At 43.5% G+C, this 12,971-nt stretch overlaps 1 protein-coding gene across 10 annotated transcripts in view; it reads right to left on the bottom strand.

Moving 5' to 3' along the window:
* The window catches only part of LOC139408405 (SH3-domain GRB2-like endophilin B2b), a 54,698-nt gene that overhangs the window by 20,772 nt on the left and 20,955 nt on the right, over nucleotides 1-12,971 (bottom strand). For 2 of the 10 annotated variants that reach the window (XM_071152244.1, XM_071152245.1), the window contains exons 5-8: nucleotides 10,770-10,862; nucleotides 8,617-8,679; nucleotides 6,265-6,339; nucleotides 4,322-4,345 (exon numbers count right to left, since the gene is read on the bottom strand). In XM_071152244.1, the coding sequence (XP_071008345.1) occupies nucleotides 4,322-4,345; nucleotides 6,265-6,339; nucleotides 8,617-8,679; nucleotides 10,770-10,862 (255 nt within the window). The remainder of the gene's footprint in view (nucleotides 1-4,321; nucleotides 4,346-6,264; nucleotides 6,340-8,616; nucleotides 8,680-10,769; nucleotides 10,863-12,971) is intronic. The other 8 variants (XM_071152246.1, XM_071152247.1, XM_071152248.1 and 5 more) reach the window with 4 other exon arrangements.

The raw sequence follows: 12,971 nt of genomic DNA, 5'->3' as shown, positions 1-12,971 counted from the left end.
TACCCGAGCTCTGAAGCAAGCTTCCAGAAAATTGGAACGGCAATGGCGCCACACCAAACTGGAAGTCTTCCGACTAGCTTGGAAAGACAATACCGTGCAGTATCGAAGAGCCCTCACTGTTGCACGATCATCCTATTTTTCCAACTTAATTGAGGAAAATAAGAACAATCCAAAATGTATTTTTGATACTGTCGTAAAGCTAACTAAAAAGCAGCATTCCCCAAGAGAGGATGGCTTTCACTTCAGCAGTGATAAATTCATGAACTTCTTTGAGGAAAAGATCATGATTATTAGAAAGCAAATTAGGGACTCCTCTTTAAATCTGCGTATTCCTTCAAAGCTCAGTTGTCCTGAGTCTGCACAACTCTGCTAGGACCTAGGATCAAGAGAGACACTCAAGTGTTTTAGTACTATATCTCTTGACACATTGATGAAAATAATTGGCCTCTAAACCTTCAAGCTGCATACTGGACCCTATTCCAACTAAACTACTTTAAGAGCTGCTTCCTGTGCTTGGCCCTCCTATGTTGAACATAATAAACGTCTCTCTATCCACCGGATGTGTACCAAACTCACTAAAAGTGGATGTAATAAAGCCTCTCTTGAAAAAGACAAACCTTGACGCAGAAAATATAAAAACTATCAGCCTATATTGAATCTCCCATTCTTCTACAAAAAGGTTAGAAAAGGCTGTTGCGCAGCAACTCACTGCCTTCCTGAAGACAAACAATGTATACGAAACACTTCAGTCTGGTTTTAGACCCCATCATAGCACCGAGACTGCACTTGTGAAGGTTAAATTACCTTTTAATAGTGTCAGTCTGAGGGTCTGCATCTGTCCTCATGCTCCTAGACCTTAGTGCTGCTTTTGATACCATCGATGACCACATTCTTTTGGAGAGATTGGAAACCCAAATTGGTCTACACGGACAAGTTCTGGCCTGGTTTAGATCTTATCTGTCGGAAAGATATCAGTTTGTCTTTGTGGATGGTTTGACAAATCAACTGTACATTTCGGTGTTTTCACTATATATTTTACCTCTTGGTGATGTCATTCGGGAACATAATGTTAACTTTCATTGCTATGCGGATGACACACAGCTGTGCATTTCGATGAAACATGGTGAAGCCCCAAAATTGCCTTCCCTGTAAGTGTTTCAGACATAAGGAAGTGGATGGCTGCAAATTCTCTACTTTTAAACTTGTCAAAACAGAGATGCTTCTTCTAGGTCCCAAGAAACAAAAAGATCTTCTGTTGAATCTGGCAATTAATCTTGATGGTTGTACAGTCGTCTCAAATAAAACTGAAGGACCTCGGCATTACTCTGGACCCTGATCTCTCTTTTGACGAACATATCAAGACTGTTTCAAGGACAGCTTTTTTCAATCTACGTAACATTGCAAAAATCTGAAACTTTCTGTGCAAAAATGATGCAGAAAAATGAATCCATGCTTTTGTCACTTCTAGGTTAGACTACTGTAATGCTCTACTTTCCGGCTACCCGAATAAAGCACTAAATAAACACGGCTGCTAGAATCTTGACTAGAACCAAAAAATGTGATCATATTACTCCAGTGCTAGCCTCTCTACACTGGCTTCCTGTTAAGGAAAGGGCTGATTTCAAGTTTTTACTGCTAACCTACAAAGCATTAAATGGGCTTGCTCCTACCCATCTTTCCAATTTGGTCCTGCCGTACATACCTACATGTACGCTACGGTCACAAGACGCAGGCTTCCTTACTGTCCCTAGAATTTCTAAGCAAACAGCTGGAGGCAGGGCTTTCTCCTATAGAGCTCCATTTTTATGGAATGGCCTACCCATGTGAAAGACGCAGACTCGGTCTCAACCTTTAAGTCTTTATTGAAGACTAATCTCTTCAGTAGGTCCTATGATTGAGTGTAGTCTAGCCCAGGAGTGTGAAGGTGAACGGAAAGGCTCTGGAGCAACGAACCGCCCTTGCTGTCTCTGCCTGGCCGGTTCCCCTCTCTCCACTGGGATTCTCTGCCTCTAACCCTATTACAGGGGATGAGTCACTGGCTTACTGGTGCTCTTCCATGCCGTCCCTAGGAGGGGTGCGTCACTTGAGTGGGTTGAGTCATTGACGTGATATTCCTGTCCGGGTTGGTGCCCCCCCTTGGGTTGTGCCATGGCGGAGATCTGTGTGGGCTATACTCGGACTTGTCTCAGGATGGTAAGTTGGTGGTTGAAGATATCCCTCTAGTGGTGTGGGGGCTGTGCTTTGGCAAAGTGGGTGGGGTTATATCCTGCCTGTTTGGCCCTGTCCGGGGGTATCGTCGGACAGGGGCCACAGTGTCTCCCGACCCCTCCTGTCTGAACCTCCAGTATTTATGCTGCAGTAGTTTATGTGTCGGAGGACTAGGGTCAGTCTGGTATATCTGGAGTATTTCTCCTGTCTTATCGGGTGTCCTGTGTGAATTTAATGGCCCTAGGACCATGCCTCAGGACTACCTGGCACAATGACTCCTTGCTGTTCCCAGTCCACCTGGCCGTGCTGCTGCTCCAGTTTCAACTGTTCTGCCTGCGGCTATGGAACTCTAACCTGTTCACCGGATGCGCTACCTGTCCCAGACCTGCTGTTTTCAACTCTCTAGAGACAGCAGGAGCGGTAGAGATACTCTGAATGATCAGCTATGAACTGACATTTACTCCTGACGCGCTGACCTGCTGCACCCTCGACAACCACTATGATTATTATTATTTGACCCTGCTGGTCATCTATGAACATTTGAACATCTTGGCCATGTTCTGTTATAATCTCCAACCGGCACAGCCAGAAGAGGACTGGCCACCCCTCATAACCTGGTTCCTCTCTAGGTTTCTTCCTAGGTTCTGGCCTTTCTAGGGAGTTTTCCCTAGCCACCATGCTTCTACACCTGCATTGCTTGCTGTTTGGGGTTTTAGGCTGGGTTTCTGTACAGCCCTTTGTGACATCAGCCGATGTAAGAAGGGCTTCATAAATAAATTTTATTTAAATAAATTTGACCTAATATCATTACCCATTCAAAGGCACTTAACATCTTTTGTCTTACCCATTCACCCTCTGAATGGCACACATACACAATCCATATATCAATTGTCTCAAGGCTTAAAATCCTTCTTTAACCCGTCTCCTACCCTTCATCTACTGATTGAAGTGGATTTAACAAGATACTTCAATAAAGGGACCATAGTTTTTTACCTGGATTCAGTCTATGACATGAAAAGAGCAGGTGTTCTTAATGTTTTGTACACTCAGTGTATATGCACACATGCATGTACAGTGAGCTCCAAAAGTATTGGAACAATTACATTTATTTAGTTTTTGGGTCTGTACTTTAATTTGAGGGTGTTTTCATCCATATCAGGTGAACTGTTTAGAAATTACAGCACTTTTTGTACATAGTCCCCCCCATTTTAGGGGACCAAATGTCACACCCTGACCTTAGAGAGCCTTTTTATGTCTCTATTTGGTTTGGTCTGGGTGTGATTTGGGTGGGAATTCTATGTTCTTTATTTCTAGGTTTTGTGTTTCTATGTTTTGGCCAGGTATGGTTCTCAATCAGGGACAGCTGTCTATCGTTGTCTCTGATTGGGAATCATACTTAGGCAGGCTGTTTTGCCACCTTAGGTTGTGGGATGTTGTTTTTGTTAGCTCTGTGTAGCCTTCAGAACGTGACGTTCGTTGTTATTTTGTTGTTTTGTTTGGTGTTCAGATTAAATAAAGAATCATGAACATGTACTGCGCTGCAACTTGGTCCACTTCTTCCGACGGGTGTTACACGAAAAGCATTGGGACAAATTCACTAATGTGTATTAAAGTAGTAAAGTTATGTATTTGGTCCCATATTCATAGCACGCAATGACTACATCAAGCTTGTGACTTCACAAATTTGTTGGATGCATTTGCTGTTTGTTTTGGTTGTTTCAGATTTTGTGCCCAATATTAATTAAATGGTAGATAATGCATTAGTGTCACTTTTATTGTAAATAAAAATATTCATGTTTCTAAACACTCTATTCTGATTTACAATAAAAGTGACTCCAAAATGACCCAATACATTATTTACCATTCATTTAAACCTATATGGATGATAATACCCTCAAATTAAAGCTGACAGTCTGTACTTTAACCTCAGTCATTGTATCATTTCAAATCCAAAGTGTTTTAGTTGACAGAGCCAAAACAAACCAAAAAAATGTTTCACTGTCCAAATACTTTGAGGTCACTGGGGACACGGACACACACACACACCTCTAAAGCAGTCTATGACCTTTTTAGTCTGTGTTGTTGAACACCGATCTTACTAAGTGATACTTACTTTGTCCACTTCCTCACTCCACAGCTAGAATAAGCAGCATGACAACAAGGGAGATAAGAGCAATTCTCAGACCAACAATGACAGCACACAACAGACCTTGTGGGGTTCTACATCCACATAATAATTTCTCCCCAGAGCAGTCTCATGAGCAATGGCCCCATTCCCTTTCTGACTCATTGATATGTTGAAAGACTAGCTGTGTAGTAAGATGGGAGGAATCCCCCTATAACAATAAAAGTCTAGTCATGTCTGGAAGTGGTCAATGATTTGAAAACATGAGTAAGTAATCAGATTATTTTGTTGAAACCATTGTTAGGTATGTGATGCAAGTAAAGAGTCACTTTTAAATGTAGGGCAGCAGTTCACACTGGACACAGGCGTTAGTAATTAGCTATTCCATAACTGCATGTACTTATCAACTGTAATAGCACTGTTACAAGGTATTTATTACATGTTATTAGACTGCTCCTTACTCTACTATACGATAAGTATAGCCAAATTACATTTCTGTGCGACTAGCAGAATTAAAATGACAGGAGGACACGTAGTTTGTGTGGACAGTACACAGACAGCACGACAAAGCCCAGGGAGCCCAGGGAAGTGCTCTATTGAGGTTTCCCATCAGTGTGGCTGAACCATCATAGGAATATAATTTATTACATTATATTTCTATGGGAAACATGCCCCTGGAATTCTAAGCAGCTAAGGAATTGATTCTCGAAGGAGAAATACAACCTCATTGAAAATAAGAATTTGTTCTTAACTGACTTGCCTAGTTAAATAAAGGTACATTTTTAAAATAAGGGCAAACGTGGGAGGATGTGAACACAGTGTTTTGGTCACGAAGGGGATTCAAATGTTTTGGTTTTTCAACAACGGCCTACTATACACAACCATCTGTTTGACAATTACAACGACAGAATCTCTCATTATAGACAAAGACACACAACACCGTGACACAACAACTGACAAAACAAATAATATAGTCCAACGCGTTGGACTGAAAAGAAAATGGCCAGGCACGTCTTCGTCACTGGCATTCATCATAAACACGACTACCACGAACAAACCCTTCTCCTCCAATACAGACTGACGAATGTGACAGAGTTACCTAACCAGTAGCGATAACAAAGACAGTGACAACATCAGGAGCAAAACAGATATATGAAAGTGAAACGTAGGAACATTCTTGTTTGGCTAACTGCATGGTGGCAAAAATTAGGTAGATAAGAGATCTTAACACCTGCAATCTTCTGGCCAGTTGTCCAGCAAAGGGCTATCTGCTATCCCGATATCTGTCTCCAGGGGTCATCCCCCAATTATAATTTAATAAACCTTCTTATTTGCATTCAGTCTATTGTTCATTCAGTTAGGTCTCTCCATGATTTAACTAATTCATCAAGTCTGTGGTCAGTCAAATCAGATGCTGAACTTTGGCTGGATTCCATCAGAGCGTTGAGGCGATGGGGTGGGGTGGGGGTGGGGGGGGGGTCACATTGTGTGTGTGGGGGGGGGGGGGGCTCCAATACATACACACCCTCTAAGGGCCTCGAGAACAGGCGATGGGGAAAGTAACACCCTACTATACCACAGTACAATTGAGCTAGTACCTACACTGCTGAAAATAAAAAGGTGCTTCATTGCAATTTTATATAGCCATATATAATAAGCCATTTAGCAGACGCTTTTATCCAAAGTGACTTACAGTCATGCGTGCATACATTTTATGTATGGGTGGCTTCAGCAGGGATTAAACCCAATACCCTTGGTGTTGCAAGTGCCAAGCTATGCCAACTGAACCACACTGATCTGTATGAAGCAAGCCATGGAACGCTTGTTGGTTCTGTATAGCACCATTTCTTCTAGCAGTGTAGGGCAGGGGTTGCAGCCCATCTAGTATTGTTGATAATATGCTATGAACAGTGTAAACCTATTTTATATACCTTCCTCTGATCCATCACATTGGCCGACTCTTTGGAATCTTCCAGATCCCAACTATCCCAGCCACCACTGCTTTGCTGTTTTTAAGTTTAAATTTAAGGTTTAATTTATTTGCACCAAAGAAAATAAGTGATAGACAACAATACAGATAAAAACAATATCGCAAAAAAAGATATACAAGTATAAAAACCTTCTAAACCAAAAATGTACAAATTAACTGGTCAGAAAATACAAAAAATAATAAACAGTATAAGTTTTGTTTGGATGTGTTGTGTGGATGTGAGTGAGAGAGATGGGCTATATTAAAAAAATATATATATACAAACACTGCTCAAAAAAATAAAGGGAACACAAACAACAGAATGTAACTCCAAGTCAATCACACTTCTGTGAAATCAAACTGTCCACTTAGGAAGCAACACTGATTGACAATAAATTTCACATGCTGTTGTGCAAATGGAATAGACAACCGTTGGAAATTCTAGGCAATTAGCAAGACACCCCCAATAAAGGAGTGGTTCTGCAGGTGGGGACCACAGACCACTTCTCAGTTCCTATGCTTCCTGGCTGATGTTTTGGTCACTTTTGAATGCTGGCGGTGCTTTCACTCGCATGAGACGGAGTCTACAACCCACGCAAGTGGCTCAGGTAGTGCAGCTCATCCAGGATGGCACATCAATGCGAGCTGTGGCAAGAAGGTTTGCTGTGTCTGTCAGCATAGTGTCCAGAGCATGGAGGTGCTACCAGGAGACAGGCCAGTACATCAGGAGACGTGGAGGAGGCCGTAGGAGGGCAACAACCCAGCAGCAGGACCGCTACCTCCGCCTTTGTGCAAGGAGGAGCAGGAGGAGCACTGGCAGAGCCCTGCAAAATGACCTCCAGCAGGCCACAAATGTGCATGGGTCTGCTAAAATGGTCAGAAACAGACTCCACGAGGGTGGTATGAGGGCCCGACGTCCACAGGTGGGGGTTGTGCTTACAGCCCAACACCGTGCAGGACATTTGGCATTTGTCAGAGAACACCAAGATTGGCAAATTCGCCACTGGCGCCCTGAGCTCTTCACAGATGAAAGCAGGTTCACACTGAGCATGTGACAGACGTGACAGAGTCTGGAGACGCGGTGGAGAACGTTCTGCTGCCTGCAACATCCTCCAGCATGACCGGTTTGGCGGTGGGTCAGTCATGGTGTGGGGTGGCATTTCTTTGGAGGGCCGCACAGCCCTCCATGTGCTCGCCAGAGGTAGCCTGACTGTCATTAGGTACCGAGATGAGATCCTCAGACCCCTTGTGAGACCATATGCTGGTGCGGTTGGCTCTGGGTTCCTCCTAATGCAAGACAATGCTAGACCTCATGTGCCTGGAGTGTGTCAGCAGTTCCTGCAAGAGGAAGGCATTGATGCTATGGACTGGCCCGCCCGTTCCCTAGACCTGAATCCAATTGAGCACATCTGGGACATCATGTCTCGCTCCATCCACCAACGCCACGTTGCACCACAGACTGTCCAGGAGTTGGCGGATGCTTTAGTCCAGGTATGGGAGGAGATCCCTCAGGAGACCATCCGCAACCTCATCAGGAGCATGCCCAGGCGTTGTAGGGAGGTCATACAGGCACGTGGAGGCCACACACTCTACTGAGCCTCATTTTGACTTGTTTTAAGGACATTACATCAAAGTTGGATCAGCCTGTAGTGTGGTTTTCCACTTTAAATTTGAGTGTGACTCCAAATCCAGACCTCCATGGGTTGATACATTTGATTTCCATTGATAATATTTTTGTGTGATTTTGTTGTCAGCACATTCAACTATGTAAAGAAAAAAGTATTTAATAAGAATATTTCATTCATTCAGATCTAGGATGTGTTATTTTAGTGTTCCCTTTATTTTTTTGAGCAGTGTATATATAACCTTTTTTTAACTATATGGAGGAGATTACTGAATAGTTTGGTTCATCAGGCTGACCCCCAGTCTTCGCTTGAAGTTATTGAGGGACGATGGGGTTTGGGCAATGTGAAGATAAGAATTCCAGAGTATGGTACCTCTGTATCTGATAGAGAATTAGGTTGAGGATAGCTTAGTCTCTGTCTCCTTCTACATGTCTGTCTCTTCCCTAACAGTCTCACCCAAGTTATTATCCACAAAGACTAGTTATATTCAGAAAAGCTAACCTGTGACATAGGCCATGAAGTGCACTAAACTTGTGTTGAAAGACTCAAATAAACCAGAATTTGAATTTGTACATCTAATGCCGTGTGTTTGTGTGCGCGCGCCATTGTACATATTCTATGGAGTATAGCCTGTGTGTTTTTGTGTGTATGCATCTCTCAACATGAGTCTCCATCTGTGGGCGTCTTACCGCAGATGCGCTCGCAGACAGAACATAATTTCGAGGCCTAGTCTCCTGAAAATCGGGCTCGGCCTACAGGCAGAGGAGGGGGTAACAAAGTCATACAGTCATGCATCGCATCAAAACAAGCAGCTCCAACAAACAGCACACTGAGGAAGAAGAAGAATGAAAGGGAGAAGAAATGAGAAGAAGAAGCAAACAGTCAGTTCCCACAGGAGTCTGGGATGGAGATGCAAAGCTGCAGTTCATGGAATATGGGGGGTTCCAATGTGTCCTCTATACAGACAGAAGCTGCCTTAGCATGCTAAACTAATTATGGCTACATACAGAGGCGCCGAGAGTTCTACAGACCTGGTTGACAGTAGCAGCCTTATAATGCTAAGCTAATTATGGCTATATACAGCTGCTCACAGAGTTCTACAGACCTGGCTCTGACAGTAGCAGCGACTCGAGGGCATGAGCATTCTCCCATACAGAAGGCCTCAGCTCAGGGCCTATATTCATAAAGTGTCTCAGAGTAGGAGTGCTGATCTAGGATCCGTTTATCCCTGTAGATCATAATAAATATGATTATATGGACAGATCCTAGATCATCACTTCTACTCTGAGATGCTTTGTGGATATTGGCCCAGGACTGTGCAGTGCAAGTAGCAGTGCGGTGCGCAGCCTATTTGTGTTTTGTGATGTTAAGAAGAACTTGGATGGCATGAGTAACTTGTCTTTTGTCACGCAGAGCCAGTGATGAGAATTAAATACTACCTCCACACCATGAGGCATGAATGGATTAGAAGAGCTTACACAAATATTTATTTGCATCAAGCGCCATGCACATTTTCAAAGTCAAGGTCCAATTTTCAGGTATCATTAGAATGGTGGCAGACATCTTGGTTTTGCATTGTCTTCTGTTCAAACCTGACCATTTTACCTATGGAATGGACAGCAGACTGGCTGGATACCCCCCCCCCCCCCCCCCCCCCATCACTCCAATCAGTCTTCAGGATGTGTGAGTGTGGGAATGAGCAGGGCTTTCCAACTGAGGGGACAATGGAGTATTGTTCAAAGGGTCCAGAGGTCCCTGAATCAGCTTTCAGGGCCCCAGACAATGAGGCGGGTAGACCTTGGAGATGGTAGTGGAAACACTGAGGCCACATAAAACAAAAGTCTAAAAATGTACAGTCTCAGTTCCACATCATCAAATTTGTTGCGCCAGTGTACCATCCAAAACATTTTGTTCAGTGAAGTCAACTAGAATTTTTTTTTTTTTTTTTTTTTTTTTCCACCTCTCATATGACCATCTCTAGGTGTCATTACTGAAACAATCCCATTCAACTTTTCTTTGGGGCTATACTACTGTATAGTTGTGGTGCATGGATGGTCTGAAAGAAGAGAGGGAGGATGCCCCAAACAGCACTCAATTAAAAAAATAAAAAATGGGAGAAAAAGAGGCAAGCGAGATCGCTGAAAATACAACACTCGTCAATACTTACATCTCCCTCACACTGCGCAAATTATAACAGAGAAACATGTTAGTCCACAGTTAGTCAACAGAGGGCACCGTTGGTCTCCACGTGCAAAACTGAAGAGAATGAGCGAGGGTGAAGGGGGATATTAGTTTGGGAGAGACAATTGTCATGCCCCATGTAAGGTTTGCAGAGAAGGTGAGTCAAAGGTAGACCCCTAGACATTGATGAAAATCCTCCACCCCTGCCCACCCCTATGGTCATTTCTATTGGTGTAGCTGGCTTAATGGTCTATGGATTTCTGTTGATGTCCCAGTTGGAGTTGATCTAAGTTGACAACACATTTAAGAAAGCTTTGGGGAAGGACAAGCAGTGTGCTCGTATTCTGTGAGTTAAACTGTGTTGTGTTCATTCTCCACTTATAGACCAGAGCATCTAATCAAAAGCATACAGTGATTGGAGGTAGCAGCTGTTGAATAACTAAACTGCTTTACAATCACCTTTGAGTCAAAGTACCCCCCCCCCCAGTAATATAGTTAATAGATAGACAGGGAAGTAACCAGAGCCAAGAGAACTCAAATAATTTTCATCAACTCTGGAACTGTATGTCAGGAATTGTATGTTCCATGTCAGGCCTGAAATCAATCAAACTGGGACTGCCAGTCATAAGGGAAGGGGTGTCTGAGGATGAGGAAGACTCACCGCCGCTTTAGCCTCGGCTTGCTTGGCTTTCTTGACACGTGCTTTACAGATGTCCAGGTCCAACCGCCGGTTCTCTAGGAGACGTCTCTCTTTCTGCACAGGGGAGGAAGACAAGGAGGAAGTGAGTGACACAAAACCAGACCACCACCACTCCTCCCACTACTTCTCCACTGTGCTACCCCAGAGCCACTTGTATCCACTTGGTAACAGCTCCACATTGCCGTCTGATATTGCTGGGTGGCATTTTTTGCCATGTTGCTTATATTACGGACGTCATGTTGCTTGCTTAGCGAGTACCCCCCCCCCCCAATTGGGCTCATGCCCGGCTTGAACTCAGCACGTGACCGCCCTCCTTGACAACGTTCCAACAGTTTGAGCCTATAAAATAACACAAATGGAATCATATATTAACCAAAAAAGTGTTAAATCAAAATATATTTTAGATTCTTCAAAGTTGCCACCCTTTGCCTTGATGACAGCTTTGCACACTCTTGGCATTCTCTCAACCAGCTTTTGTTTGACACTTTGTTGGTTACTACATGATTCCATATGTGTTATTTCATAGTTTTGATGTCTTCACTATTATTCTACAATGTAGAAAATAGTAAAACATTAAGAAAATCCCTTGAATGAGAGTAGGTGTGTCCAAACCTTTGACTGGTACTGTACATTAAGGCCGTCACAACAAAAAGACAGTAATAGCGGAATAAATTTAACTACACATAGGTTTGTATCATCACAAACCCGAGAGCAACATCTGTCCCGTGAAAGCCTCAAAGCAAATAGTTATATGACATGCAGCATGATCAAGCAAGTTAATATTTGACAGTTTACCCAACAACTATTGATTCTGAACAATAATATAAATGCAATATGTAAAGTGTTGGTCCCATGTTTTATGATCTGAAATAAAAGGTGTCAGAAATGTTCCATACGCATAAAAAGCTTATTTCTCTCAAATGTTACATCGCTGTTAGTGAGCATTTCTCCTTTGCCAAGATAATCCATCCACCTGGCAGGTGTGGCATATCAAGAAGCTGATTAAACAGCATGATCATTACACAGGCACACTTTGTGCTGGGGACAATAATAAAAGGCCACCCTAAAATGTACAGTTTTGTCACAACACAATGACACAGATGTCTCAAGTTGAGACATCTTCATTTCTCTACCATAAGCTACCTCGCAACGTTATTTTAGAGAATAACTGTAGACTAGTTGAACGCCAATGCCATCCTCCACTCTTTCATGTTGGCAAAACAGTATATGGCCCTGTCATACAGTCCACTTTTAGTTTTTGTTTTCATAGGCTCCCTAGCTAAAATGCTTGCTAGCCTAACTTCCTCGTATGGGCAAAAATGAACCAACTGAGTTCGCTAGCTAGCTAACGTTAGTTAATGTGAGCTTACTAGGCTACATACTGAACTTCAATCATCTGAGGCCAGTGGCACAACATAACACTGTTTTGCTAACACAGACTGGAATGTGTTCCGGGATTCTTCCCATGGCATTGAGGAGTACACCACATCAGTCACTGGCTTCATCAATGACATCGTCCCCACAGTGACTGTACGTACATACCCCAACCAGCAGCCATGGATTACAGGCAACATTCGCACTGAGCTAAAGGGTAGAGCTGCCACTTTCAAGGAGCAGGACTCTAACCCGGAAGCTAATAAGAAATCCCGCTATGCCCTCCGACGAACCATCAAACAGGCAAAGCATCAATACAGGACTAAGATCGAATCATACTACACCGGCTCTGACGCTCGTCGGATGTGGCAGGGCTTGCAAACAATTACAGACTACAACGGGAAGCACAGCCGAGAGCTGCCCAGTGACAAGAGCCTACCAGTCGAGCTAAATCCCTTCTATGCTCGCTTCAGGGCAAGTAACACTGAAACATGCATCAGCTGTTCAGGACAACTGTGTGATCACGCTCCACTCAGCCGATGTGAGTAAGACCTTGAAACCGGTCAACATTCACAAGGCCGCAGGGCCAGCCGGATTACCAGGACGTGTACTCCGAGCATGCGCTGTCCAACTGGCAAGTGTCTTCACTGATATTTTCATCATGTCCCTGATTGAGTCTGTAATACCAACATGTTTCAAGCAGACCACCGTCCCTGTGCCCAAGAACACCATGTAACCTGTGTGGTATCCCAGGAGGTCTACCCTGGGGGATGGTAATAGAGGGGAGGT

Source organism: Oncorhynchus clarkii, chromosome 5 (assembly GCF_045791955.1).
Source record: "Oncorhynchus clarkii lewisi isolate Uvic-CL-2024 chromosome 5, UVic_Ocla_1.0, whole genome shotgun sequence".
NCBI classification, from domain to species: domain Eukaryota; kingdom Metazoa; phylum Chordata; class Actinopteri; order Salmoniformes; family Salmonidae; genus Oncorhynchus; species Oncorhynchus clarkii.
This window is presented reverse-complemented; position numbering and strand designations above follow the sequence as displayed.